This window comes from Lissotriton helveticus, chromosome 5_1 (assembly GCF_964261635.1).
Source record: "Lissotriton helveticus chromosome 5_1, aLisHel1.1, whole genome shotgun sequence".
NCBI classification, from domain to species: domain Eukaryota; kingdom Metazoa; phylum Chordata; class Amphibia; order Caudata; family Salamandridae; genus Lissotriton; species Lissotriton helveticus.
In genome coordinates this window covers 368844324-368872270 of record NC_136065.1, presented here as the reverse complement: position 1 = coordinate 368872270, position 27947 = coordinate 368844324, and the positions used below count along the sequence as shown (strand labels likewise).

Sequence of the window (27947 nt, the reverse complement as noted above, 5' to 3'; positions counted from 1 at the left end):
TGTGTGTGGCTGACTCTGGGTGTGTGTGGCTGACTCTGGGTGTGTGTGGCTGACTCTGGGTGTGTGTGGCTGACTCTGGGTGTGTATGGCTGACTCTGGGTGTGTATGGCTGACTCTGGGTGTGTGTGGCTGGCTCTGGGTGTGTGTGTGTGGTAGTAATTGCTGTCTGCTGAGCTCGTCCGTAGGGTACAATAGGTCTCACATTTGCGAGAGATTAAGCTAATGGCAATGTAAATGACAATGCCATTTATTTATCTGTTTTCAAAACCAACACAAATACAAATTTTGCTCTAACTTTTCCAAAGGCGAAACCATTGCATTGTAAATGCTTGTTTTTATAGCCAGAGAAAGGGTTGGCATGGGAGATTCGGGCTGTTATCTGCACACAAAAGTGCCCCCCCTGCCTTGTAGTGAGTGCAGCTTGGCTTCCTTGGTTTGTATTGCCAGCAAAGGATCTTAAACATTCGTTTTTTAATTCTGCACTAAAACACGCAGATATCAGCGTAGCCCTGACAGGGAAATAAATCATAAGAATTTTTTGCCAGTGTATTATGCGCTTTTCTGCAGGCCCTTCCAAACTTAACAATGGCACTTATTTGTGTGGTGAAAGACTTGCCAGTGACGCAGCACAGATGTTTCCTTCTGCGAGATTTCAAGCAGCAGCACGTATGTTCCCAAAACTGGCATACATGGCACGCTCATTTAGTAAAAGGTTTGTTAGCAGGGTGCAGCATTTGCTTCAACCGTTGAATGTTTAGTATGAGGTCGCAGCTCCGGTGTCGGTCATCTTCCCATCTGTGGCCCTAGGTGCATTCACTGCGGTTTCTTTACACACTTAAACGAGCGGAGTGTTTTTAACCTTTTACGGCCTCAGTGCGTATGTGTGTGACCCTGCTCAGGTTCACCGTTTGTGGAGCTGGCTTCCCATGACACCACGGGCCCGTAGTGATTTGCAGTGACGCCATTACTAAGCAGTTTACAGTTGGTCTGCCCTGCTTTATCTGTCAGGGGACACATCAAAGGTGTGCGGCGGCTCCCAGCCCCAGAGAGACTGGGCGGGGCTGCTGCCCTTATCTCTCCATCAGCCTCAATGTCTTTGATGGCATCCCTGCCTCGGACCCTTTAAAGACGGTCAGGTGGTTGCGATGGACAAAGGGACCTGAATGTAAACGAGTACACAGGAGAAGGAAAAGTAACCAATATAAAAAAAACATCTGATCTGTTAAGGTTTTAGTAAAAACAGAAAACGGACTGTTAGGATGGCGTTGTGATGCCTAGTTGGGAGTTTTGCATCGCAAACCCGAAGTAATTGCTTAAATGCAGAGTGATGTTAGGTATAACTTTTCATGGATACTTTTAGGCTGGTGTGTACTATATAACTAACTACATTAATGATGCCCTGCTTTTGTTACGTTGATGTCAGGAGGGTACCTGCTGTTTGTCCCAAGGGACCTTCCCCAAAACCGGCCCAAAACCAATTCGCATACTTGAAGTATCCTTGTTGAGTAATCTGCAAGAGGGCAATGACATTGCAAACAAGCGCTGAAAGACAAGCGCTGCGCAGTGGTCGCGGAATTTAACGCGACACGCAATCTGCAGCCAGAAACGCCACAGATGGGAACGGGGAGGCGTCTTCCAGGCTCAGTCCATCTACAGCATTTACCTTACGGGAGCGAGCAGCAGCGGGCGCGATAATTGCAAACAGATGGCACCGCTGCTCGGTCCCGCAAGGTAAACACCATACATGCACGAGGGCTCATTGGAAACAGTGCTTAACACGCACAAGTTTCCAAAAAGCCCGGAGTGCTTCCAAGCGGTCACTCCAAAGTAGCGCTTGCGCGCTGCGTAGGCGAAACCTAAAAATAAAAGGACAAGTGAGCAACAGATGATCTGGGGCAGGAGAGCGAGTATAGAGAGCATGTAAAGAGAGTGTGAGTGGGTACAAGAGCAAGAACACGCAAGCACTCGTATAGTGTGTTCTGAGAAAAAAATAAACAAGTAAAGCCATGCATTTAGCATCAAGCAAATAAGACTGACAAGACTGCCAGTAAGTAATGGGCGGACACCAAAGCTTACTGTAAGCATCAGTAATGCCCACAACAGGTCTTAAACAACGCTCAGCTAAATATGTTGGCAAGCAGAACCTAAGAAAGCGGGTACATCAATTACCGTACACACATAATAAAGTAGGGAACACTAATCGTTCAAGACAACCATATCTAGTACACGTAATGGCTCCCAATAAAAACATCAAACAGGCCATGTTCATGGTCTTCACACAATAACCAAGTAGTTATGAATGGCTGTTCTTGGGATCTCTCAAAGAAGGAAGGAACAGTACCTCATGGGCTCTCAGCAATGCAAAATTCTTATTAGCCTAGAACATAACCAAGGAACATAAAATCTGAAGGAAGGCACCATGCTGCATGTACTGTCCATAATAAAATATGGTGTACTCAACTTTTACCGTGCAAGAGCTCAATCAAAAAGATTGCTAAGCAGTAACTACAGAGAATTATAAAGATCACCACAAAATGCATAGTGCCACTATTATGTTTTCGTTAGGCCCCTTGGATCATCAAAGAAAAAACTACTAATGTCCACACACACACCACCATCATTAATAGGATTTCAAATGACATATGAATATATCCCCTGCCCAGCAGAGTATGGGAAAACACACCTAAGTTATTTTGTGACCATGTGCTACACACTCACCTGCTGTGTAGTGTTTGGCCCAGTTTTCCTCCACTTCTTTGAAGCCATGGTACATGGGGGCCGATGCACGTCTGCTGTCTTGAGACCCACCTATTCCACAGGAAGGGGGAGAGAGGAGATTGTACTGGACCTGTGTACATAAAAGAATCAAGATTACAAAACATGCATCCCAAGGGCCAAGAACAGTGCTAAACCAAGAGGCTAAAATGAAGCCCTTTCCCTTATTCTGACCTCATGCAGTGAAGAAGAACAAAAGCAGAAAAATAACATGTTCCGTTCACTCTGAGATTTAAAGAAAGAAGCATGTGCATTATGAAGCACTCACCAGAATACGCATCTAATTTTTTCTTTTTCTAATATTTTTTCAGTTTTAGAAGTAAAAAGCAGAGAGATAGCGCAACAAGACCTGATATCATTCAGAAGCGTTCGAATAATTTCCCTCCAGAGACTCATGAAATAAATATATTATCTACTGGCAGTTGTCAATAAGCAGTTCTAGTTGGGATCTAGCTTCCACAGGAAAAACGTTTTTTTGACTTGCCTATATATTTGGCGCTGTTTGACGAATCTTTACAAATTTTTCTAAAACCGTTAGCTACTCACTTCATGCTGCTGTCTGGAAAGTTTCGAGGTGGACCCTCAAGCGGGGGCAGAGAAAAAGGTGGGGTCCCAGAACGCATTTTCCCCATGTTAATCTCCACGGGGATTTAGAACATGACTACATCCCAAACTGCTGGACGGAACTATACCAAATTTGGCAGAAAGCTAGCTCTTGGTCTAGAAAGCACGTTTTTTTGTGATTTGTTGTAAATCTGTTCAATAGTTTGAGATATTAACCGAAAATAAAATTTGTGTATCTAGGGACGCGGACCCTCTGCAGATTCGCGGATCCACGCGCCAACAGCAATGCTGTGATTGGCTGGCTGCATCCTGAGAGAAAAGTTGCAGCCACCATTTTGTTAATCGGGACTCTGCTCCCAGCAGGGAAAATAAAATGGAAAAGTGATGGAAAAGAGACAGGGTAGAGGTACCCTGACTCAGTGGGACTAATGGAGGGGTTGGTCCACCCGAGGATCTATGGATCCTCCCACATTCTCATGGATGCGGGAGAATTCGGGCTATTTCGGACTCCAATAAAAAAAAAACACACAATCACACTTACCCACACACCAGCTCACACACCAGCTCACACACTCACTCACACACCCCCACAACCACTCTCACAGCCACACACAGATCCACAAAATCAATCACAAGCACACAGCCACTCTCACAGCCTTACAGCCACCACACAGTCAGTCACACAAGCACTCACAACTCACCAGACACACCAGCATGCACACCCACACAACCACTTACACACTCCGACTATAGGGACACTATAGTCCTGAACAAGCCTTAAAAAAACCTCGAAATTCACTGGAAAAAATTGAAAGCTTTCTTGGACATAGTTAGATTCAGATTTTACACACACAAAAATGATAAAAATTCAGCAGTTCTAGTTAGCTCAAGTAACTATAACTCGCGCCCTAAGGTACCTATAACTCACGTCCTCGCAATGCATGAAAACAAGTTACTTACCTGTAACTTTGGTTCCCCAGTATTGGTAACTTTCATAGATTCCCATGCTTTGTATCATTCCCCGTCGTTGGAATGGGAGCCTCGATAGTATAACAACCATAGAAACAAAAGAGAAAAATAGGCCTAGGCCTCATCTCATTTTGTATCCTATCACCCTCTTTTTGTAAAAGAGACCAAACTTTTGCCAGGACCAATCAGAGCAGCCTCACCCCATAGAACCTTCCTGAGAGAGCTCAGAGCCTCAGATTTTCGAATCCGTTGTGCAAACCGCCACTATCTCTTGTAAAAAAGACTGAGCTTTCCCAGGGGAGGAGGGTGGGTGCATGGGAATCTATGAAAGTTACCAATACTGGGGAACCAAAGTTACAGGTAAGTAACTTGTTTTCTTGCCCCAGTATTGGAACTTTCATAGATTCCCATGCTTTGTATCAGAGTAGCTAGCAGTAAATCACAAAGACACATTTTGTAGATACATGGCATTACATAACCATATTAGCAATACTTATAGCATAGCAAAACAATAAACAAAATGTGCTCACCAGGATGGAGGGATCGTAGGGAAAGCTCACCTCTCAATGAAAAAGATTCCGCAGAACTGCTTGACCAACAGCAGCGTCGTCTTGTCCTGCAGACTCCAGGCAGTAGTGCTTTGTGAAGGTATGAGTACTGCTCCACGTTGCTGCCCTGCATATGTCCTTAATGGTGACTCCAGAGAAGAGAGCCACAGACGATGCCACAGACCTTGTGGAATTGGCACGGACTTTTCTGTCCAGTGGCTTGCCCGCATCCTGATGGCAGAATTGAATCGCACTGGAGATCCAGCGGGAAATGCCACTCTTTGCCAAAGGAAACCCCTTCCGTGGGGCGCTGTAGGACACAAACAACTGGGATGATTTCCGAAAGGGACGTGTGCGCTCTAAGTAGAATTTCAAGCATCTCTGAACGTCCAAAGAATGTAATGTGCGTTCCGCAGGCGTAGAAGGACGCGGAAAGAAAGACTTTAAAATCAAAGGTTCATTCAAGTGGAACTCAGACGGCACCTTCGGAATAAACTTCGGATTGGTGCAAAGAATAAGAACATCCTTTTTGAATTGAAGGAATGGATGCACTATGGAGAGGGCTTGAAGCTCACTAACTCTTCTCGCTGATGTCAGAGCTAAGAGGAGGGCAAGTTTCCAAGACAGGAACTTCAAGTCCGCCTTGTGCACAGGCTCAAACGGAGCTTTCATGAGTTGAGCCAGGACAAGATTGAGCTGCCAAACTGGTGGAGGAGGTCGAACTGGAGGATACATCCGGAACAAGCCCTTTAAGAATTGTTTAACAATCCTAGAGGACCATAAGGAAGGGCCTGAAGAACTGCCCCGAAACCTTGATATGGCTGCAAGATGTACCTTCACAGACGAATGCACCGACCCAGACTTAGCCAATGATAGTATATATGGCAATAGTTGATGAGGCAGAGACTTGTAAGGATGGAGACCTTGTCTTTGACACCATAGGCAGAACCTCTTCCATTTTGCCTTGTAAGTTTTATTGGTGCTCGAGCCTGTGACAAAACTTCTCTACATTCCTGGGAGAGATTCAGATGACTGAACTCTCTGTGTTCAGGAGCCGCGCTGTCAAGTGTAGCGATTTCGGATCCGGATGGTAAACCTGTCCCTGATTCCTTGACAACAGGGACGGAATTGGTTGTAAGCGAATTGGAGGAGCCTGGGAGAGCCGCAGGAGTTCTGTGTACCAGAATTGCCGGGGCCATGCTGGTGCAATGAGAATCATCTTGCATGGTTCCGCCTTCATTTTCCTGAGTACTCGAGGAATGAGGGGAATTGGAGGAAAAGCGTAAAAGAATGCGCTGTACCAGGCCATCGAAAGGGCGTTCCCCAGGGATCCCTGATGGTGAACTTTGCTTGCGTAAAACCGGCATTTGGCGTTCACCGGAGAGGCAAACAGGTCGATGGTTGGTGTCCCCCAAACCGAGAACACACTCTCCAGAATGGACTGATTCAATTCACATTCGTGAGTCACCTCTGTCTGTCGACTCAGGGCATCCGCCTTGACATTGAGCGAGCCTGCCAGGTGTTCGGCTCTCAGAGTGATGCTGTGAAGAATCGCATAATCCCAGATCCTCTGAGCTTCTGTGGACAGAGTTTGCGACCTCGTACCCCCTTGCTTGTTGACGTAGTGCATGGCCGTTGTATTGTCCGACCAGACCAGCACTGTATGGTTGCGAACTCTGGGAAGGAAAGCCTGCAAAACCAACCGAATGGCCGTCAGCTCCAGAAAATTGATATGGCACTGGCGCTGCTCTGGACTCCAGTGCCCGCTGGCTTGAAGCTCTCGGAGCACTGCTCTCCAGCCTTCCAAAGAGGCTTCCGTGGTCATGATCAGGGGGGATGGTGAAATTCTGAACGTCAGACCTTGTGCGATATTGTCTTGTATTAGCCACCATTCGCATGCCCTTCTCATTGCTGATGTCACAAACACCTTGTCGTTGAATGATCCCTCTGCTTGGCGCCATTGTTTGTCTAGTTCTTCCTGCAGAGGACGCATTCGCAGCCTGCAATGCGGTATTAATGGTATGCAGGATGACATAGACCCGAGAAGGGACTTGTATTGACGGACTGAAAGGCATTTCTTGTGGAACAGTTGGCGAGCTGATACCATCAACTTCTGTTGACGCTCTTCCGAAGGACGAGCTGTACATTGCGTGGTGTCCAAAATGGCCCCCAGGAATCTTGTGGATCTGGAGAGTTGCAGAACTGACTTGTGTTTGTTTAGCTGAAGGCCCAGGTGACGGAACAACTGGATGCAAGTTGAAACGGCTTGAGAAGTTTCCTTGAAGGATGGAGCCTTGACGAGCCAGTCGTCCAAGTAAGGGAAAACTTCCAGGGATTGTTTTCGTAGAAAAGCCGCTACTGGTGCTAACACTTTGGTGAACACCCTTGGTGCAGACCGAAGGCCAAACGGAAGCACCTTGAATTGGAAATGGCTCTTGCCCACTGTGAAGCACAGATATTGTCCGTGAGCTGGGTGTATCGGAATATGGAAATACGCATCTTCTAAATCCAGATGCCAAATAGTCGCCTGGGTTCAAAAGAGGAAGAATTTCTTGGAGAGTGACCATACTGAAAGAGAGTTTGATGAGATAAGTGTTGAGCTCTCGTAGGTCTAGTATGGGGTGCCAAGTCTCTGCCGTCTTCCGCACGAGGAAGAACCTGGAATAAAAACCTCTGCCCCTCTGAGAGAGAGGTACCGGTTCTATTGCCCCCTTGAGGAACAATTGATGGGCTTAGAGATGGAGTAGTCCCAGATGTTTTGTGCGGATGGCGCCCGGAGCTCTTGTTGGAGGATGATCTTGGAATTCCAACGTATGGCCACTCTCTACAATATTCAGGACCCACTGGTCCGATGTTATAGACTTCCAGCTGTTCAGACAAAATGATATCCTGCCCCCCACTGATGTGACTGGGAGGGAAGGAACAGTAGGTAGAGCCAGGAGGCCGCTATTGCCGCTTGGCGTTGTCACGTCCCTGACGGTTCTGACGGCCTCGCGGAGGTTGGCGAGAGTAAGATGCCGATTGTCCCTGCCGTTGATTTGAGTATTGGGTCTTATAAGACTGAGAAGATTGCGAGGAATATCTCTGTTGGGTGTTGCCTCTATACGAAGAGAATCCTCTGCCACTACCTTACGGTAGTTGAGTGATCCCAAGGACTTCGCCGTGTCTGTATCCTTTTTTGTATTTTGCAGGGCATCATCAACATGCTTACCGAAAAGCATCTCTCCATCAAATGGGAGATCCAGGATCATATTTTGGACCTCCTGACAAAACCAGGTGGCTCTCAACCAGCCCTGGCGACGTAGCACTGCTGACCCTGCTAAGGCCCGAAAAGCCGTGGAAGCAATATCCATAGCACAGTCGATAACTTCAGAGGAGGATTTCTCTGCCTCCATCAGCACGCTCTTGGCCTCATCCCTTGTGGAGTCTGGTAGTTGTTCCACAAACGGTTCCATGTCGCACCACATCTGGCGATCGTATCTGCCTAGAATGGCGAGAGCATTTGCCGCTCTAACAAGCAAGCTGGCCATGGAAGAAAACCTCTTCCCCACGTTATCCAGACGCCTACCGTCCTTGTCCGGAGGCGTAGTCAAAGGTGTTGACGGGTTTTTGGACTGGCTTTGGGTGGCCTGTGAGATCACCGAATCAGGCTTCGGCTGTCCAAGAAGACAAGCTTGACTGCCTTCTGGGGCCTTATACTTCTTTTCCAGTCTGGGGAGAACCGGAATAACCGTGGCTGGATTTTGCATGATTTTCATACCTTCCTCCCACACATGTTCAATTATGGGAATGGACTTGACAGATCTTCTGTATTGTTCCTTGAAGTCATAGAGGTAACATTCAGACTCCTCTCGTAATCGGCAGTAGTCCAAACCTCTTTGACGCTCTCTCCATCAGGTTATGGAATCCCCCTATATCAACTGGAGGGGAGATAGAAGTATCACGACCAGTGGCGTCTGGATCTTGTAGCCCACTGTCACCCTGATCCAAGTCTGGGTCTTGCAATGGATCAGTCAACTTCAAGCTTAATCAGCACCTGAACCTCGTGACACTCGCCTCAGTGGGCGGGGCCGCTGGAACGGCCTTCTGGTCTTTGCAGTGCTGAACAATGTCGCTTCCGTGAGCCGCTTGTATTGATGCAAAATTGTCACAATGAAACCCCAGTGGGCTGAAGGCCAATGTCCCGTTTTGAAGAAGCTGCATCTTGCTGCTTTTTCCGCCCCTCCTGTTCATAAGTGCCGGCGTCGGTTGGCGCCAGCACAGACCGCTTCCACGGCGGAGCTCTGGCGCGGCCGGACGAGGCGCAAAAAATCCAACAGTCGTTGTCCTTAATACCAGAGCCACACCACTGAGGCGAGTGTCACGAGGTTCAGGTGCTGATTAAGCTTGAAGGTGCAGGCATTCACCAGCCCATGACTAAGTGCTATGGAGAGCAAGAAACGCGTCGGGAACTTTACATTGAAAGGACTTTGCCCTGTGTGTCGAAGCTGCTGTTTTTTACCTTGAATAAATGCCTGATAACTTACCTCCTGTGGTGTGGCTCTGGTATTAAGGACAACGACTGTTGGATATATATATAGATATATATATATATAGATATATATATATATATATATATATTATACATACACACACACACACACATATAAATATATATATATAAATAAAACACTGACAATACACAACTTGTGATTCCTCCCACAAGATTGATGAAGACACTAAATATTGCTCATAATCTCATTTATTTGCCAAAAGTATGTTGCAGCGCGTTTCGGCCAAAATTGACGGTTTCATCACACAATATAGAACTTGTTAGTTTTATACAATAAGTCATCAAAGACACAGAAGACAGCAAGTTACCATGCACTTAACTTAAAAAAACGTGATCAATGATATAGTTAATCTATGTACAAATTAAACATTTAAAAAAAAATACATAATAAATCAAATTTATATCATTCATTGTATAGGATCACGGTTAAATGGCAATTGGATCGCACAACTGAGCCCGAGTGGGCCAATACTCAAGAAACACCATCTATAACCCTCTGCGTGGTGGCGCTCACTAAATTACTGCAATTTCAAGTATTGCAATACAATACTAACTCATGGACTCAATTCCTTGATTGCATATAATCACAGCTGTACTTCACAATTAAGCCCAAATGGGCAAATTCATTGTTGGTATAGTCATGGACACTGTATAAAGTATGTCATACACAACCAATTGTTATATGCCACTGCTAATGCCCAAATGGGCCATGATTATAACACTTTACATACCATGATTGACTCCTTACTGTATTACAACAAGCTCACAAGAGGACACTAAATCACAACCTAAAATATATTCAACTAAAAGGTGAGACTAATATTTTTGTCAAACATTGCTGCTATAAAGAACAACAAAATAAAAGAACATACGTACCAGGAAAATCAATCATATAATCATAATAAGCTGATTGGCTAAAATCTACTCAAAATGACACAAATTCATATGTTATAAACGGGTTGTAAGAAAGTGGCTCTGTATGTACTGGGCCAAAGTAAGGTACAGTGTGCAGAGTCCCCAGAGGTTTGGCAGAGGCTAAAGTTAGATTTAACCTTACTCTCTAAAGTGGTAGCTTGGTCAAGCAGTAAGGCCGTATCAGAGGACAGTGTAACGCATTTGTTGTACAGTCAGCAAATGGCCTCACACACTCAAGAACTGAACTCTAGGCCAATTGTTTTGTATATAAAAATATATAGTTACTTTATTTTAGAACCACAGTAGGTATCATAAATACTTTCTCAGAATGAGATGTTGCAATTGAATACTTTCAAATAGCAGTTGACTTTTAAATGCAATAGTTATAGCTGTTGCAATATGCACCACAAGTTTAAACACAAAATAACATTGAGCTCAATTGGAAAGTTTTAGTAAATGCAATAAAATCACTTTACAAATGTTTTTCTTACTCAGGGCTGGATCCTGGATTCAGCCCTGGTGCATTTCCTGAAAACAGTTGAAAGAAATCGTTTTTGTTACAAAGGCGATTTTTAAGGAATATTTGTGAGTTTTGAAAATCGACACTTAGAAAAAATTCTGGCAAAAACCAGACAATGTATTCCTATGGAGGAAAATTGGGTTAACGGTAAATCACGGTTATAATTACTTTTCAGGTTCAGTGCTGGGCTCAAAGGTGCAGCACTGGGATCTCTCCTGATAATAGGTGAGTAATTTCCTTTTTGATGTTTGGACGATTTTTTAGGAATATTTCAAAATTGTGATAATCGACACTTAGAAGAATTTCCAAGTGAAACCAGCCAATGTTACCCTATTGAGAAAATCAAGCTATCGGTCTTTGGGTAAGTACTCGACTGGTAGAGTCATGGTTCTGGGGGTAGACTCAGGGGTTATGTTTCAGGGGCATCTCTAAGATGCCCTCTGTAGTGCATTTTACATTATTCAACAGTCTTTTGCCACCCCCTCGTCTGGTATGCAAGATGGGGCAAGTCTGGTGGGCTCGCCAGCCCTAGCATTAGTTACTCTTTTACTGAGTTCTTGTCTATTTCCCCTGAAAATCATGCCCTCTTTGAAGTCCGGATCTCCTTCAGATCCGTGCCCTGCAAAAACGTTCTTGGACATTGCAGAGATTCTAAATTCTGTGATCAATTTGGTTTTGAGCTCCTTATTGCAACAGGGGTTGGATCCTGGCCGCTGGAAAAGGGCCAAAACCATCCCCTTGCTGAAGACGCCTTCTGCCGACCCCAAAGTTGCTGCAAACTATAGGCCCATCTCACTGCTGACATTTCTCTCCAAAACCTTGGAGAAATGTCTCAATTTACAACTGACTGAGTATGTAGAGGCTAACCATAATCTCCATGATAGTCAGTCTGGTTTTAGGACTAATCTCAGTACTGAAACAGCTTTACTGGAAGTCTCTCAAACCATAAAAGAGCAACTGGACGGTGGAGGAAGCGCTGTGTTGATACTCTTAGATCTTTCCGCAGCTTTCAATACCGTGCCCCATGACCAGCTTTTGCAAAGTCTATCGGATTGTGGCATCAGGGGCACGGTACTTAAATGGTTTGCCTCCTTCCTTACAGACCGCCATCAAGAAATCTGGTCCGCCCCTTTTTTGGCCTCCATCCAGCCAATGAAGGTGGGGGTCCTGCAGGGGTCCATTTTTAGTCCATCACTTTTTAACATGTATATGGCCCCTATTGCTCTTTTAGCAGAGTCGTACGTCGCTAAGATATTATCTTACGCCGATGATACTCAACTGCTATTCATGCGTGATAAAGGCTGTGATTTCAATAGTGAGGAGATTAACGACTGTCTGTCAAAGGTTTTCTCTTGGTTGAGGCTCAATCAACTGAAATGCAACCCTGAAAAATCAGAGATCATTTTCTTTGGCTGTCCTCCTTGTGAATCATGGCTTAATTGGTGGCCTGGTGACATGTCTCCTCTTGCGGCCCCTGTAAGCGTCGTGAACAACCTAGAGGTAAAGTTAGATGTCACCTTAACCATAAAAGCCCAAATTCAGACTGTGGTTGGTACGTGCTTCGGCATATTGAAAATGCTAAAAAAAACTTCCTCCCTTTGCTGCCGGAAGACAGTAGTGCAAGCCTTGGTCACTTCCAGGCTTGACTATGTCAATGTACTGTACTTGGGTCTTCCTGAATACTTACTGAACCGCTTGCAGGTGGCTCAGAATGCAGCGGCCACAGCTATTCTTATGGTGGGACCCAGAGCACACACGTCCACTCATCTGAAAACTTTGCACTGGCCCCCAATACGTGGAAATATCCAGTTTACGGCATTGGTCTTCGCGTTACGGGGCCTTTCACGGCACGGGTGCCGCTTACCTTAGGAGACGGGTACAACATTATGTGCCACATCATGCCCTGAGGTCCTCTGGACAAGCCTTGATACTTACTCCTCAATTTTCCCGCTCACTGGCAGGCGGACGCTCTTTTCAAGTGCTGGCCGCCCGCCTATGGAATAGGATACCCCTTCATCTTAGGTTAGTTCAGGACCCGCTTACTTTTAGGAGACAGTTAAAACTTGGCTTTTCCGGACATAACGCCCGTGTCTGCTGTAGTGCGATTGTCTTTAATCGGTCCTGTAGCGCCGGGACACACTGTTGGAGTAGCAGCGCGCTTTATAAGGAATATGCTACTTACCAGTATGCATCTGTTCTTGGCATGTAGGGCTGCTGACATTCATATCTGTGCAAGGATCGCCGCCTAGTGTTGGGTCCGGATGATTGCACGTTGTTGTCCTGGAAGAGTCTTCGAGGTATCACGAGATAGGTGGCTCCTCCCTCGGACTACAGTGCGCATGGGCATCCTCTCCATCCTCAGATTGTTTTTCGCCATTGTGGCAGAGATGGAGTATGGTAGAGTAAAAGATATCCATGCAAGAAGTTAGAAAAGTAGTAATGAATGCTACAGCTGCGACAGGCACCGGGGAGGAGGGTGGGCGATATGAATGTCACCAGCCCTACATGCCAAGAACAGATGCATACTGGTAAGTAGCATATTCCGTTCGAGGCATGTGGGCTGCTGAATTCATATCTGTGCATAGAATGTATAGCAGTCTCTCCCTTAGCGGTGGCTACCTGTGCCAGCTGCAGCAGTCTGAAAAAGAGTTTTTAGAACAGCCTGTCCTACAACTGCTTGCTGTTTGGAATGTACATCTACACAATAGTGTTTTGTGAATGTATGTATGGTAGACCATGTGGCTGCTCTACAGATTTCCTCTAGGGGAATATTTCCTAGGAAAGCCATGGATGCCCCAAGTTTGCGTGTGGAATGCGCTCTTGGGGGGAACTGTTAAAGTGCGTTGTGCTTTTAGATAACATATCTGGATGCACTTAACTATCCACCTGGCTAATCCAGATTTTGAAATGGGGTTGCCTTTGTGTTGTGGTGAGAAGGCAACAAACAACTGTTTAGTTTTTCGAAAATCCTTAGTTCTATCGATGTAGTATAGTAGTGCTCTCTTGACATCAAGTGTGTGTAGAGCCCTTTCAGGTACTGACTGTGGATTAGGAAAGAACACAGGCAGTTCTATTGTTTGATTGATATGAAAATGGGATACCACCTTGGGCATGAACTTAGGGTTTGTTCTAAGAACTACCCTATTTGCATGTATTTGGATGAATGGCTCTTGAATAGTTAGGGCTTGTAGTTCACTAACTCTTCTAAGTGAAGTGATTGCCACTAGAAATGCCACTTTCCATGTTAAAAATTGTAATTCGCATGAATGCAATGGTTCAAATGGTGGTCCCATTAGTCTGGTTAAAACGATGTTAAGGTTCCAGACAGGAGAAGGTGGGTGTTTTGGGGGGATTATTCTTTTGAGTCCCTCCATGAATGCCTTAATTGCAGGTACTCTGAATAGCGAAAGATGCTGTCTGTTATGAAGATAAGCTGCAATAGCAGCTAAGTGTATCCTTATAGATGAGTAAGCTAGATTGCAACGATGTAGGTGCAAAAGATAGCAAATGATATTTTGCGTTGAAGCATCTAGTGGGTTTATGTCATTGTTATTGCAGTAAATGACAAAACGCTTCCACTTCGCAGCGTAACAAGCTCTGGTTGTAGGTTTTCTTGCCTCTTTGATAATGTTCATACAGTCAGGAGGTAAGTTTAGGTACCCAAACTCTAGGACTTCAGGAGCCAGATTGCAAGGTTCAGCTGTTGCGGATCTGGGTGCTGTATGTCTCCATGGCTCTGAGTGAGTAGAGTGGGTGTTAGCCGCAGTCTTTGATGAGGTACCACGGAAAGTTCTAGGAACGTTGTGTACCATGGTTGCCTCGCCCATGTTGGAGCAACCAGGATTAGCGTCAGTGAATGCTGGCGTAGTTTGCGTGCCACTAGCGGTATTAACGGTGCTGGGGGAAAAGCGTACGCAAATCTGCCTGACCAGTTCATCCATATCGCATTGCCCTGCGGATGTGGAAACCTGGCGGCAAAGTACCGGCATTTTGCGTTTTCCTTTGTGGCGAACAGGTCGATCTCTGGTTGTCCCCACTGTTAGAAGTATTGTTGGAGCACTGTGGGATGAATCTCCCACTCGTGCAGCTGTTGGCTGTGTCTGCTGAGCAGATCCGCTACTTGGTTGTCTTTGCCTGGGAGGTGTTCCGCCATGAGAAAAATGTTCCTCTGGATGGCCCACTTCCACATGCTTTGTGCTAGATGTGATAGCTGTGGAGAGTGTGTTCCTCCCTGTTTCTGGATGTAGTACATTGCTGTCATGTTGTCCGTCCAGATCAACACAGATTTGTTGCATAAATGTAATTTGAACGCTTTCATTGCCAGAAAGATTGCCATAATTTCCAGCAAGTTGATGTGCATTTTCTTTTGTTGTGCTGTCCATAGGCCCTGCACTGTGTACTGAAGGACATGGGCTCCCCATCCTATCAGGGATGCGTCCGTCGTCAATACTATTTGTGGTACAGGCTCTTGGAACAGTCGCCCTTGCAAAGGTTTTGTGGATTCCACCAATGCAGAGAGTTGTATGCACGACTGGTCACCAACACTAGGTCTTTTAATTGTCCTTGAGCCTGGTTCCACTGCCGTGTTAGGCACTCTTGTAGCGGGCGCATGTGTAGTCTTGCGTGAGGGACTATAAAGATGCACGAGGCCATCATGCCTATGAGTTGCATAAACCCTCGGGCAGAGAGCGAGTGTTGGGACTTGAACTTTTGGATTAGTAGCTGCATACTGTTTATTCGTGCAGCGTTTGGGTATGCTTTTGCTGTCAGAGTATCTATTGTTGCTCCCAGGTACTGCTGTACATGGGATGGCTGAAGGTGAGATTTTTGGTAGTTCAACGTGAAGCCTAGGCTGTGCAGTAGGTGAATTGTTTTTGACATGTGGCTGGCACACTGCTGGGCTGACTTTGCTTGTATTAGCCAGTCTTCCAGGAAGGGAGACGTGGATATGTTGTCTTCTTAAGTGTGCAGCCACTGTCGCTAGGCATTTTGTGAACACTCTTGGAGCTGTTGTTACACCAAATGGAAGTACTTTGAATTGGTAATGTTGATTTAGTAGCGTAAACCTGAGATACTTCCTGTGAGCAGGATGTATCGGGATATGGAAATATGTGTCTTTGAGGTCCACGGTTGCGAGGAAGTCTCCTTGCTGCAACAGTGGTAACACTTGTTGTAGAGTGAGCATATGAAAATGCTCCGATAAGATGTAATGATTTAGGGGCCTGAGGTCCAATATTGGCCTGAGAGACCCGTCCTTTTTGGGGATGAGGAAGTATAGTGAATATACCCCTGTACCTTGATGTTCTAATGGTACTAGTTCTATGGCCCCTTTTTGCAGCATGCTGATGACTTCTTGCTGCAATAAGTTGAGGTGTTCTACGGACATACTACGGTTTTTTGGAGGTATGTTGGGTGGTGTGGAGGTTAGCTCTAGGCAATAGCCATCTCGGATAATTTGCCTTACCCACTTGTCTGTAGTGATATTGTTCCAGACTGGTAGGAACTGTTGTAAACGTCCCCCGACCGGTGTTATATGGTCTGAGGGTAGCGCTAAGGAGTCACTGTTTTGTATTGGCAGAGAATCTAGTGGTTTTGTTCCCTCGTCCTCTACCTTTGTTGTTATTGCCGCGGTATCCACCTCTATTGTTTTTGTTATAGGTGGTTTGTGTGTTTCCTTTGTAGTTTGTGTTCTGCTGTGATGAGTTGCCTCTTGCAGCCCCTCTGTAGCCTGAGCGACGAAAGGAGCCTCTATGTTGTTGTGATTGTAGGGCTCCCATTGACTTAGCCGTCTCAGTGTCTTTTTTCATTTTGTCCAGTATTGTATCTACTTCTGGACCGAACAAGTAGTCAGGATTAACCGGCTGGTTTAACAGAGTGGACTGTACTTAGTTTTTAAAACCAGAAATGCGTAGCCACGCATGTCTCCTGATCATCACACTTAGTGTTAATAGACCTGACAGCAGTATCTGCCACATCTAAGGCACATTTAATAGAGGCATTAGTGATTAGCTTTCCCTCTTGTATCAATTGTTCAGCTTGTTCTTTGTAAGCGTCAGGTAGATGCTGTAAAAGTGTTTCCAAGGTATCAGGGCTTGGGTGTTAGATATTCTCCACATGTTAGCCGCCTGTGCGGCTACCCTTTTCCCCGATGCCTCATAAATCTTTGATTCTTTGTCGGGGGGCGCAGCTTCCCCAGTTGTTTGTGAATTTGCACGTTTACGTGCATTTGCCACCACTAAAGAATCTAAAGGCAATTGTCCTTTAATGTATGTAGGGTCTACAGGCGCTGGCCTGCATTTCCTTTCTATCCTTGGATTAATGACCCTGGCTCTAGTGGTATCCATAAATATGTCCCCTGCATGTTTAAGTACCCCTTTTAACATGGGCAGTGTTTTAACTGTCCTTTCTGATGTTGCAAAAGTGTCAAAGAGGAAATCTTCCTCCACTAGGTCTGCATGTATGTCCACATTGTGGTGGCTTGCTGCTCTTTCTATTAATGCATTAAAAGCAGCTGTGTCTTCCGTAGGAGAAGGCCTCGCAGGGTATGTAGGTGTATCTGGAATGGGTTGCGAGTCCCCAGCATTGAGTGGGTCAGCCCATGGTTGTGTCTGACTGTCTTGGTCAACATCTAGTGGGTAGTTGTATTCCTCATCATATTCTTGATCCACTTCCTCATCTGAGTGTGTGGGTGTATATGAATATGTGTCTGGCCTATGTGGCTGAATAGGCTCAAAAAGAATAGGTGAGGTAGAGCAGTCTCTTTTCTTTTTTAGAGAAATAGTGTAGGCGTCCTTTTCAGTCTGTGGCCTGATCTTCCTCTTGTAGTGAGTCATTTTGCCAGAGTTAGGGTCAATATACCGTTTTGAGTGTTCAACTGATTCAGGGTCTGGATGTAAGACTTCCTGTTCAGCAGTCTTGGTTGGTTTTGCCAAAGTCTTTTGTTTTATTAGCTTTGGTTCGACGCTGGCCTTTCGTTCGACCGCCTTTGGCCTTGCGGTAGGCGGGAGTCCAAATTTAATCGGTCCGATAGTCTTTTGTGGTACTACGGTTTGTTTTTGTAGTGCCTGTTTTTTTGGATCCGAAGGTTGTTCGACAGTCTTTTTCGGTTCGAGTACGGCCTTGTGTACTTGTGTAGATTTTGGAACCAATGCTTTTGGATCGACGATCTTTAATGTAGGGTCGATTCTTTTTTTCGGTTCGATCTTTTTGGGGTCGATGCTTTTCTTTTGGACCGCAATTGGTTAGTCGCCCTTTTGTTTGGGTTCGACAGCCTTCTTTGGATCGAGTCCTTTCTTTGTTTTTTCCGCAGTCGGCGCCGACGTTTTCGGTTTGACGCCCTTTTGTTTTGGCGTAGGTACCGGGGTGTTGCTTTTCGGCTCGACGACCCTTGTGTTCGAAGCCGATGGTTCAACATAGTTCGGCCCGAAGACAGTGTTGTCCACAAGCTTTTTCGGTCTCGATTCCGATGGATCGATGTAGTGTGGTCCGAAGACCGTGTAGTCGATAAGTTTCGGTTTCGTTTTCTGATCCAACACCTTTGGTCTCGACATCACCAATTTGGGAGGTTGTTGACTCTACGGCTCTTTAGTAATATTCTTAGCCGGGCTATATTGGGGGACTATATAATGTCTGTCAAGATCTTGGCTAAGGCCTAGTGGGATGCCTCGACCTGAGCCTGTTGGACCATGGAGGTAAACGGATTGACCGCCGTAGTTACGGATGGGTCCGTTTCGTCACTGGAGTCGTCTTCTACGGCTCCGGTCACTTGCTCGTCGTCCCTACCTCGACGATGTCTTCCTCCTAGTCGATGTAGTATTCGGAGTCATGCTCCGATCCTTGCTCCGCCTGTTCTTCGTATTCTTCTGCCTCGACAAGATCTTCTTCGTCGCCGAAGATATTCTCTGGCTCTTGTCTCTGCATGGTTAGTCTAGCTGCCCGTCGAGTTAGAAGTGTCTTTTTAGAACGAAACTGGGCACAGACTAGGCAGTCGGACTCGTTGTGTTCTGGAGATAAACACTTGGTACATACAGGGTGTTTATCGATGTGTGGGTATTTGGAGTTACATTGAGGGCATCTCTTGAATGGGCTCCGTTCCATCGACGACTGGTCGCGTGGCGTCGAGAAGGCCCGCGCCCCGATTCGACGTCGCAATTAGGTAAAAGTTTATAAAGAAGTTGTCGGCACAGATACGAATTGAATTGAATTGAAATTGCACTTGTATAGCGCCATCTACCCGGAGGCCTCGTAGCGCTTATGACTAAAGCTAACTTAGCACAGGCTCGGGCAGATTAGCGGGATTTGGCAAACAAGTGAGTTTTCAAGGCCTTTCTGAAGGAAAGATGATCGGTGGTTCCTCGAAGGGAAAGGGGGAGGGTGTTCCAGAACTTGGCAGCGGTGTATGAAAAGGAGCGACCTCCCCAACGGGCTTTCCTCACTCTGATAGAGGAGGCCAGCTGGAGGGTACTGGAACGAAGGGAACGTGAGGGGACATAGGGGGTGATCAGGGGTTGCAGAATTGCAGGACCAAGGTGGTGGAAGGCTTTATGTAGAGTACACATAGCTTTAAATTGTACTCTGGCCGCTATGGGGAGCCAATGAAGTTCCCCAATGGCGGTCCTTGCTGACTCCCAGCGAGGGAGATTGTAAAGCAAACGGGCCGCACTGTTTTGGGTGACTTGGAGTTTCTGAATGACATAGGAAGGGGCTCCCATATAGAGGACATTGCCATAGTCCAGGCGAGATAGTATAAGGGCCTGGACTAGAATCCTCCTTGCCTGGAATGGAAGCAGAGGGAGCACCTTCCGTAGCATCCTCATCAGGCCGAAACAGGTGGCTGCGGTCTTTGTGGCTTGGGCTGAGAAGTTCAATGCGGTGTCAAGCCAAACCCCCAAGCTTTTTATTTGAGGTTTGGGAGCGGGAGGCGGGCCCAAACATGGAGGCCAGATGGATGAAAAGACAGAGGGCGAGGGGTTGCCCAATAAGATGACATCTGTCTTCTCCCCGTTGAGTTTTAAACGGGAGGATTGCATCCATCTGGCAACAGCCTCTAGACAGGGACCTAGGGTGTTGGATGATACCTCTGAGTGGTCCAAAGAGACCACCAGTTGGGTATCGTCCGCGTAGGTGACAATACGCACACCGAAGGGCTGGACAATCCTGTCTAGAGGTTCCATGTAAGCATTGAACAGGGTGGGGCTCAGGGATGAGCCCTGAGGAACCCCACACCTAAGAGGATGTTTGGGTGACACTGCCTCGCCCTCAAAGACCTGAAAGAAGCGGTCAGCCAGAAAGGATGTCAACCAGTCCAGCGCCGGGCCCGACACGCCCATGTCTGCCAGACGTTGTAATAGCATGACATGGTTCACCGTGTCGAACGCGGCGCTGAGGTCTAACAAGATGATTGCGACTTTGCCACCCTGGTCTAACACTGCTCTAGCTTCCTCAGTTACGGCCAGGAGGGCTGTTTCGGTCCCATGTAGGGGCCGAAACCCGGTCTGAGAGGCACGTAGGAGACCATTTGACTCCAAAAAGTTCATCAAGATGTTGTTCACGTGCCTCTCGAGTAGTTTACTCAGCCAGGGGAGCAAGGATATAGGACGATAATTCGCCAGGTTAGATTGGTCAAGGTTGGGCTTCTTCAACAGGGCCCTCACCATCGCGCACTTCCAGGAGGGAGGTACGGTTCTTGAGAACGTCCAATATGACCGGGCGAATTATGTCTATTGCCTTAACAAGGGTCTGAGGGGGAGCTGGGTCATTAGAGGAGCCCGTGGTGACTTTAGAGATGAGTCTATCCAGTGCCAGAGTGTCTAATAGGGGGATTGCGTCAAGCATACACTGGACGGGGGCTTCAGAGGTGGTAGGCATAGGAAGGTCTAACTCACTGTCAGCATCCCCAAAAGAGGAGTATATAGTCTGAATTTTTTCAGAGAAAAAAACAGCTAGTTCATTGCAGCGGTTTTGGGCACTGTCTGCAGAAGGAAGTTCAATAGGGGGTGAAATAAGTGTTTTAACAATTTTAAAAATTTCCCTTGGAGCATTGGCAGCTTCATCGATTTTGCTGCAATAAAAGGAAGCTTGTGCCGATTTTATCTCCTGTTTATAGAGCCTAATGGCGGCTCTATAATCATCCTTCCTAATTTCCGAATAGTCCTGTCTCCAGGCCCTTTCGTGTTTCCGACAGGTTAGTTTCATGGCCTTAAGGGCAGGGGTGTACCATGGAGCAGCTCTAGGTCTTTTCATAGAGCTACTAGCCTGTACGGGGAGGACCATGTTGAGTGTAGAGGAGATCCAGTCATCAAAATTGTTAGCTGCTGTATTGGAGTTCAGCACCTTCCTGGGTATATCTTTGGCCAGGGCAGTTTCCCAGGCAGGGAGGGGAAGCAAGGGCCATTTCCTACCTCGGTTTTTAATGAGACCGCTAGTGGAGGGGGAAGGATTAGTGCGCCAAGAGAAAGGAATCAAAAAATGATCCGTCCAAGGTAGCGGAACCGGGGGTTTTACTATAAGATCATCAATGTTACTGTAGATATGGTCTAGCAGGTGGCCTCTGTTGTGGGTTACATGAAACCCCTTCTGCTGTAGATCCAGCGCTTGAAAGTTAGAGCAAAGGGTATTGGCTGCGGTATCGTGAGGGTCATCTAAATGCAGGTTAAGATCACCCAACACGGTGAAGTTGGGAGAGGATAGCACGTTATTTGCAGCGAGATCCGTAATTTTACTAATAAAATTATTAGGAGCACCTGGGGGGCGATAGGCTAGAATGCCAGAGAAGGTAGTGGTTGGTGACAACTCTAGCGAAAAGTGTAGACTTTCGCAGGTTGGCGAGGTAGTGGGGGTGGTTCGGCATTTGTAACTGTCACGATAAACAATGGCCACTCCTCCACCTCTCCCAGTCTGGCGATCTAGTCTAATGTGAATCCTTGGGGGATGGCCCAGACAATAGCTGGATCGTTATCCATATGGAGCCATGTTTCAGTTAAAAAAAGTGCATGAGGATTGAGATCTTCAATCAAAGAATGGAGCTCGGTGTGATGTTTACACATAGACCTACAATTGAGGAGGAACATTTTCCATTCCTGAATGGGAGGTGGCGGACAGGAAGGGGGGATGGAAGGGCACCAATTGCAGTTTGAACAAATATAATCCATGTGGGAAGGAGAAAAAGTGTGAGCACATGTCAGAATAAGTGGCGAACGGAGGGCATGCAGGGATAATGAGTCATAGGACAGCGGAGGGCCTACCATGACGGGCAAAGCCAGGCACCAGTCAGCAGGAAGCGTCTGGACGCGGACTGGCGAGACAATATCGACGATAGCGGAGGCCTTTTGGCCTCTTAGAATGAGTAGTTTCGATTCCAAACTTTGAGTAAAGGAATATACATCCGAACCCAATGGCGGAAAAAAACAATCTGAGGATGGAGAGGATGCCTATGCGCACTGTAGTCCGAGGGAGGAGCCATCTATCTCGAGATACTTCGAAGACTCTTCCAGGACAACAACGTGCAATCATCCGGACCCAACACTAGGCGGCGATCTATGCACAGATATGAATTCAGCAGCCCACATGCCTCGAATATACCACTTTTCATTTAATTTCAACACGGCTATAAATCTCTGAATAGATATTAAGCCCATTTGGGTATTTCGAATCAAGATTCAGTATGGATTTGGTCCGACCTGCCTTAGTGCTTTGATACGATTCCCCCCGCAACCTCCCCCAATGTATATGGATAGGGATAGCATCAATCATAAAATACTGAATCTGCATCACATTGTTGTCATGAATTCTGCACAGTGCCTTGCGACTGGGCATATCGGATCCACCAAGGATTAAGAACAGTACTAAACCAAGAGGGTAAAATGAAGTCCTTTCCGTTATTCAAACTCATGCAGTGAAGAACAAAAGCAGGAATATAATATGCCCTGCGCAGTCTGAACTTTAAAGATAGAAGCATGTGCATTTTTTCAAATATGTTTCTTTATCTTTAGAAGTAAATAGTAATGAGATTGCACAACTAGACCTGATATGCTTCATAAGCATTAGATTAATCCCCCTCCAGAGACAGACTGCAATAGATATACATAGTCAGAGAGATACAGAGGGAGAGAGAGATACAGAGGGAGAGAGAGATACAGAGGGAGAGAGAGATACAGAGGGAGAGAGAGAGAGAGAAGGACTGAGAGCTACAGGGAGAGAGAAGGACAGAGCTACAGAGCGAGCGACAGGGAGAGAGAGAGCGAGCGACAGGGAGAGAGAGAGCGAGCGACAGGGAGAGAGAGAGCGAGCGACAGGGAGAGAGAGAGCGAGCGACAGGGAGAGAGAGAGCGAGCGACAGGGAGAGAGAGAGCGAGCGACAGGGAGAGAGAGAGCGAGCGACAGGGAGAGAGAGAGCGAGCGACAGGGAGAGAGAGAGCGAGCGACAGGGAGAGAGAGAGCGAGCGACAGGGAGAGAGAGAGCGAGCGACAGGGAGAGAGAGAGCGAGCGACAGGGAGAGAGAGAGCGAGCGACAGGGAGAGAGAGAGCGAGCGACAGGGAGAGAGCGAGCGACAGGGAGAGAGAGCGAGCGACAGGGAGAGAGCGAGCGACAGGGAGAGAGCGAGCGACAGGGAGAGAGCGAGCGACAGGGAGAGAGCGAGCGACAGGGAGAGAGCGAGCGACAGGGAGAGAGCGAGCGACAGGGAGAGAGCGAGCGACAGGGAGAGAGCGAGCGACAGGGAGAGAGCGAGCGACAGGGAGAGAGCGAGCGACAGGGAGAGAGCGAGCGACAGGGAGAGAGCGAGCGACAGGGAGAGAGCGAGCGACAGGGAGAGAGCGAGCGACAGGGAGAGAGCGTGCGACAGGGAGAGAGCGAGCGACAGGGAGAGAGCGAGCGACAGGGAGAGAGCGAGCGACAGGGAGAGAGCGAGCGACAGGGAGAGAGCGAGCGACAGGGAGAGAGAGAGCGACAGGGAGAGAGAGAGCGACAGGAGAGAGAGAGCGACAGGGAGAGAGAGCGACAGGGAGAGAGAGCGACAGGGAGAGAGAGCGACAGGGAGAGAGAGCGACAGGGAGAGAGAGCGACAGGGAGAGAGAGAGCGACAGGGAGAGAGAGAGCGACAGGGAGAGAGAGAGCGACAGGGAGAGAGAGAGCGACAGGGAGAGAGAGAGCGACAGGGAGAGAGAGAGCGACAGGGAGAGAGAGAGCGACGGGGAGAGAGAGAGCGACGGGGAGAGAGAGAGCGACAGGGAGAGAGAGAGCGACAGGGAGAGAGAGCGACAGGGAGAGAGAGCGACAGGGAGAGAGAGCGACAGGGAGAGAGAGCGACAGGGAGAGAGAGCGACAGGGAGAGAGAGCGACAGGGAGAGAGAGCGACAGGGAGAGAGAGCGACAGGGAGAGAGAGCGACAGGGAGAGAGAGCGACAGGGAGAGAGAGCGACAGGGAAAGAGAGCGACGGAGAGAGAGAGACGGGGAGAGAGAGACGGGGAGAGAGAGCGACAGGGAGAGAGAGCAACAGGGAGAGAGAGCGACAGGGAGAGAGAGCGACAGGGAGAGAGAGCGACAGGGAGAGAGAGCGACGGAGAGAGAGCGACAGGGAGAGAGCGACAGGGAGAGAGAGAGAGCGACAGGGAGAGAGAGAGAGCGACAGGGAGAGAGAGAGCGACAGGGAGAGAGAGATAGAGCGACAGGGAGAGAGAGATAGAGCGACAGGGAGAGAGAGATAGAGCGACAGGGAGAGAGAGAGCGACAGGGAGAGAGAGAGCGACAGGGAGAGAGAGAGCGACAGGGGGAGAGAGAGAGAGCGACAGGGGGAGAGAGAGAGCGACAGGGAGAGAGAGAGAGAGAGCGACAGGGAGAGAGAGAGAGAGCGACAGGGAGAGAGCGAGCGACAGGGAGAGAGCGAGCGACAGGGAGAGAGAGAGCGAGCGACAGGGAGGGAGAGAGCGAGCGACAGGGAGAGAGCGAGCGACAGGGAGAGAGCGAGCGACAGGGAGAGAGCGAGCGACAGGGAGAGAGCGAGCGACAGGGAGAGAGCGAGCGACAGGGAGAGAGCGAGCGACAGGGAGAGAGCGAGCGACAGGGAGAGAGCGAGCGACAGGGAAAGAGCGAGCGACAGGGAGAGAGCGAGCGACAGGGAGAGAGCGAGCGACAGGGAGAGAGCGAGCGACAGGGAGAGAGCGAGCGACAGGGAGAGAGCGAGCGACAGGGAGAGAGCGAGCGACAGGGAGAGAGCGAGCGACAGGGAGAGAGCGAGCGACAGGGAGAGAGCGAGCGACAGGGAGAGAGAGAGCGACAGGGAGAGAGAGAGCGACAGGGAGAGAGAGAGCGACAGGAGAGAGAGAGCGACAGGGAGAGAGAGCGACAGGGAGAGAGAGCGACAGGGAGAGAGAGCGACAGGGAGAGAGAGAGCGACAGGGAGAGAGAGAGCGACAGGGAGAGAGAGAGCGACAGGGAGAGAGAGAGCGACAGGGAGAGAGAGCGACGGGGAGAGAGAGAGCGACGGGGAGAGAGAGAGCGACAGGGAGAGAGAGAGCGACAGGGAGAGAGAGCGACAGGGAGAGAGAGCGACAGGGAGAGAGAGCGACAGGGAGAGAGAGCGACAGGGAGAGAGAGCGACAGGGAGAGAGAGCGACAGGGAGAGAGAGCGACAGGGAGAGAGAGCGACAGGGAGAGAGAGCGACAGGGAGAGAGAGCGACAGGGAAAGAGAGCGACAGGGAAAGAGAGAGACGGGGAGAGAGAGACGGGGAGAGAGAGCGACAGGGAGAGAGAGCAACAGGGAGAGAGAGCGACAGGGAGAGAGAGCGACAGGGAGAGAGAGCGACAGGGAGAGAGAGCGACAGGGAGAGAGAGCGACGGAGAGAGAGCGACAGGGAGAGAGCGACAGGGAGAGAGAGAGAGCGACAGGGAGAGAGAGAGAGCGACAGGGAGAGAGAGATAGAGCGACAGGGAGAGAGAGAGCGACAGGGAGAGAGAGATAGAGCGACAGGGAGAGAGAGATAGAGCGACAGGGAGAGAGATAGAGCGACAGGGAGAGAGAGAGAGCGACAGGGAGAGAGAGAGAGCGACAGGGAGAGAGAGAGCGACAGGGGGAGAGAGAGAGCGCGACAGGGGGAGAGAGAGAGCGACAGGGAGAGAGAGAGAGAGAGCGACAGGGAGAGAGAGAGAGAGTGACAGGGAGAGAGCGAGCGACAGGGAGAGAGAGAGCGAGCGACAGGGAGAGAGCGAGCGACAGGGAGAGAGCGAGCGACAGGGAGAGAGCGAGCGACAGGGAGAGAGCGAGCGACAGGGAGAGAGCGAGCGACAGGGAGAGAGCGAGCGACAGGGAGAGAGCGAGCGACAGGGAGAGAGCGAGCGACAGGGAGAGAGCGAGCGACAGGGAGAGAGAGAGAGAGCGACAGGGAGAGAGAGAGAGCGACAGGGAGAGAGAGAGAGCGACAGGGAGAGAGAGAGAGCGACAGGGAGAGAGAGAGAGAGCGACAAGGAGAGAGAGAGAGAGCGACAAGGAGAGAGAGAGAGAGCGACAAGGAGAGAGAGAGAGCGACAGGGAGAGAGAGAGAGCGACAGGGAGAGAGAGAGAGCGACAGGGAGAGAGAGAGAGCGACAGGGAGAGAGAGAGAGCGACAGGGAGAGAGAGAGAGCGACCGAGAAAGAGAGAGAGAGAGCGACCGAGAGAGAGAGAGAGAGAGAGAGAGCGCCCGAGAGAGAGAGCGCCCGAGAGAGAGAGAGAGAGAGAGAGCGCCCGAGAGAGAGAGAGAGAGAGCGCCAGAGAGAGAGAGCGCCCGAGAGAGGGAATGAGAGAGAGCGACAGGGAGAGAGAGAGAGAGAGAGAGCGACCGAGAAGAGAGAGAGAGAGCGCCCGAGAAAGAGAGAGAGCGCCCGAGAAAGAGAGAGAGAGCCCGAGAGAGAGAGAGCGCCCGAGAGAGAGAGAGCGCCCGAGAGGAGAGAGAGAGAGCGCCCGAGAGAGAGAGAGAGAGAGCGCCCGAGAGAGAGAGAGAGAGAGCGCCCGAGAGAGCGCCCGAGAGAGGGAATGAGAGAGAGCGACAGGGAGAGAGAGCGACAGGGAGAGAGAGCGACAGGGAGAGAGAGCGACAGGGAGAGAGAGCGACAGGGAGAGAGAGAGAGAGCGACAGGGAGAGAGAGAGAGAGCGACAGGGAGAGAGAGAGAGAGAGAGCGACAGGGAGAGAGAGAGAGAGAGAGAGAGAGAGCGACAGGGAGAGAGAGAGAGAGAGAGAGCGACAGGGAGAGAGAGAGAGAGAGAGCGACAGGGAGAGAGAGAGAGAGAGAGAGAGCGACAGGGAGAGAGAGAGAGAGCGACAGGGAGAGAGAGAGAGAGAGCGACAGGGAGAGAGAGAGAGAGAGCGACAGGGAGAGAGAGAGAGAGAGCGACAGGGAGAGAGAGAGAGAGAGCGACAGGGAGAGAGATAGAGAGCGACAGGGAGAGAGATAGAGCGACAGGGAGAGAGAGAGAGAGCGCCCGAGAGAGAGAGAGAGAGCGCCCGAGAGAGAGAGAGAGAGCGCCCGAGAGAGAGAGAGAGAGCGCCCGAGAGAGAGAGAGAGCGCCCGAGAGAGAGAGAGAGAGAGAGAGCGCCCGAGAGAGAGAGAGAGAGAGAGAGCGCCCGAGAGAGAGAGAGAGAGAGAGCGCCCGAGAGAGGGAATGAGAGAGAGCGACAGGGAGAGAGAGCGACAGGGAGAGAGAGCGACAGGGAGAGAGAGAGCGACAGGGAGAGAGAGAGCGACAGGGAGAGAGAGAGCGACAGGGAGAGAGAGAGCGACAGGGAGAGAGAGAGCGACAGGGAGAGAGAGAGCGACAGGGAGAGAGAGAGCGACAGGGAGAGAGAGAGCGACAGGGAGAGAGAGAGCGACAGGGAGAGAGAGAGAGAGACAGGGAGAGAGAGAGAGCGACAGGGAGAGAGAGAGAGAAGCGACAGGGAGAGAGAGAGAGAGAGCGACAGGGAGAGAGAGAGAGAGAGAGCGACAGGGAGAGAGAGAGAGAGAGAGAGAGAGCGATAGGGAGAGAGAGAGAGAGAGAGCGAGCGACAGGGAGAGAGAGAGAGAGAGAGCGAGCGACAGGGAGAGAGAGAGAGAGAGATAGAGACAGATACAGAGAGAGAAGGACAGGG

The 27947-nt window shown here is 49.0% G+C and overlaps 1 protein-coding gene across 11 annotated transcripts in view; it reads right to left on the bottom strand.

The window, feature by feature from the left end:
• Positions 1-27947, bottom strand: part of UBR4 (ubiquitin protein ligase E3 component n-recognin 4) — a 2329353-nt gene that overhangs the window by 1852782 nt on the left and 448624 nt on the right. For all 11 annotated transcript variants that reach the window (XM_078642504.1, XM_078642505.1, XM_078642507.1 and 8 more), the window contains exon 20: positions 2719-2848. In XM_078642504.1, coding sequence (XP_078498630.1) covers positions 2719-2848 — 130 coding nt within the window. The remainder of the gene's footprint in view (positions 1-2718; positions 2849-27947) is intronic.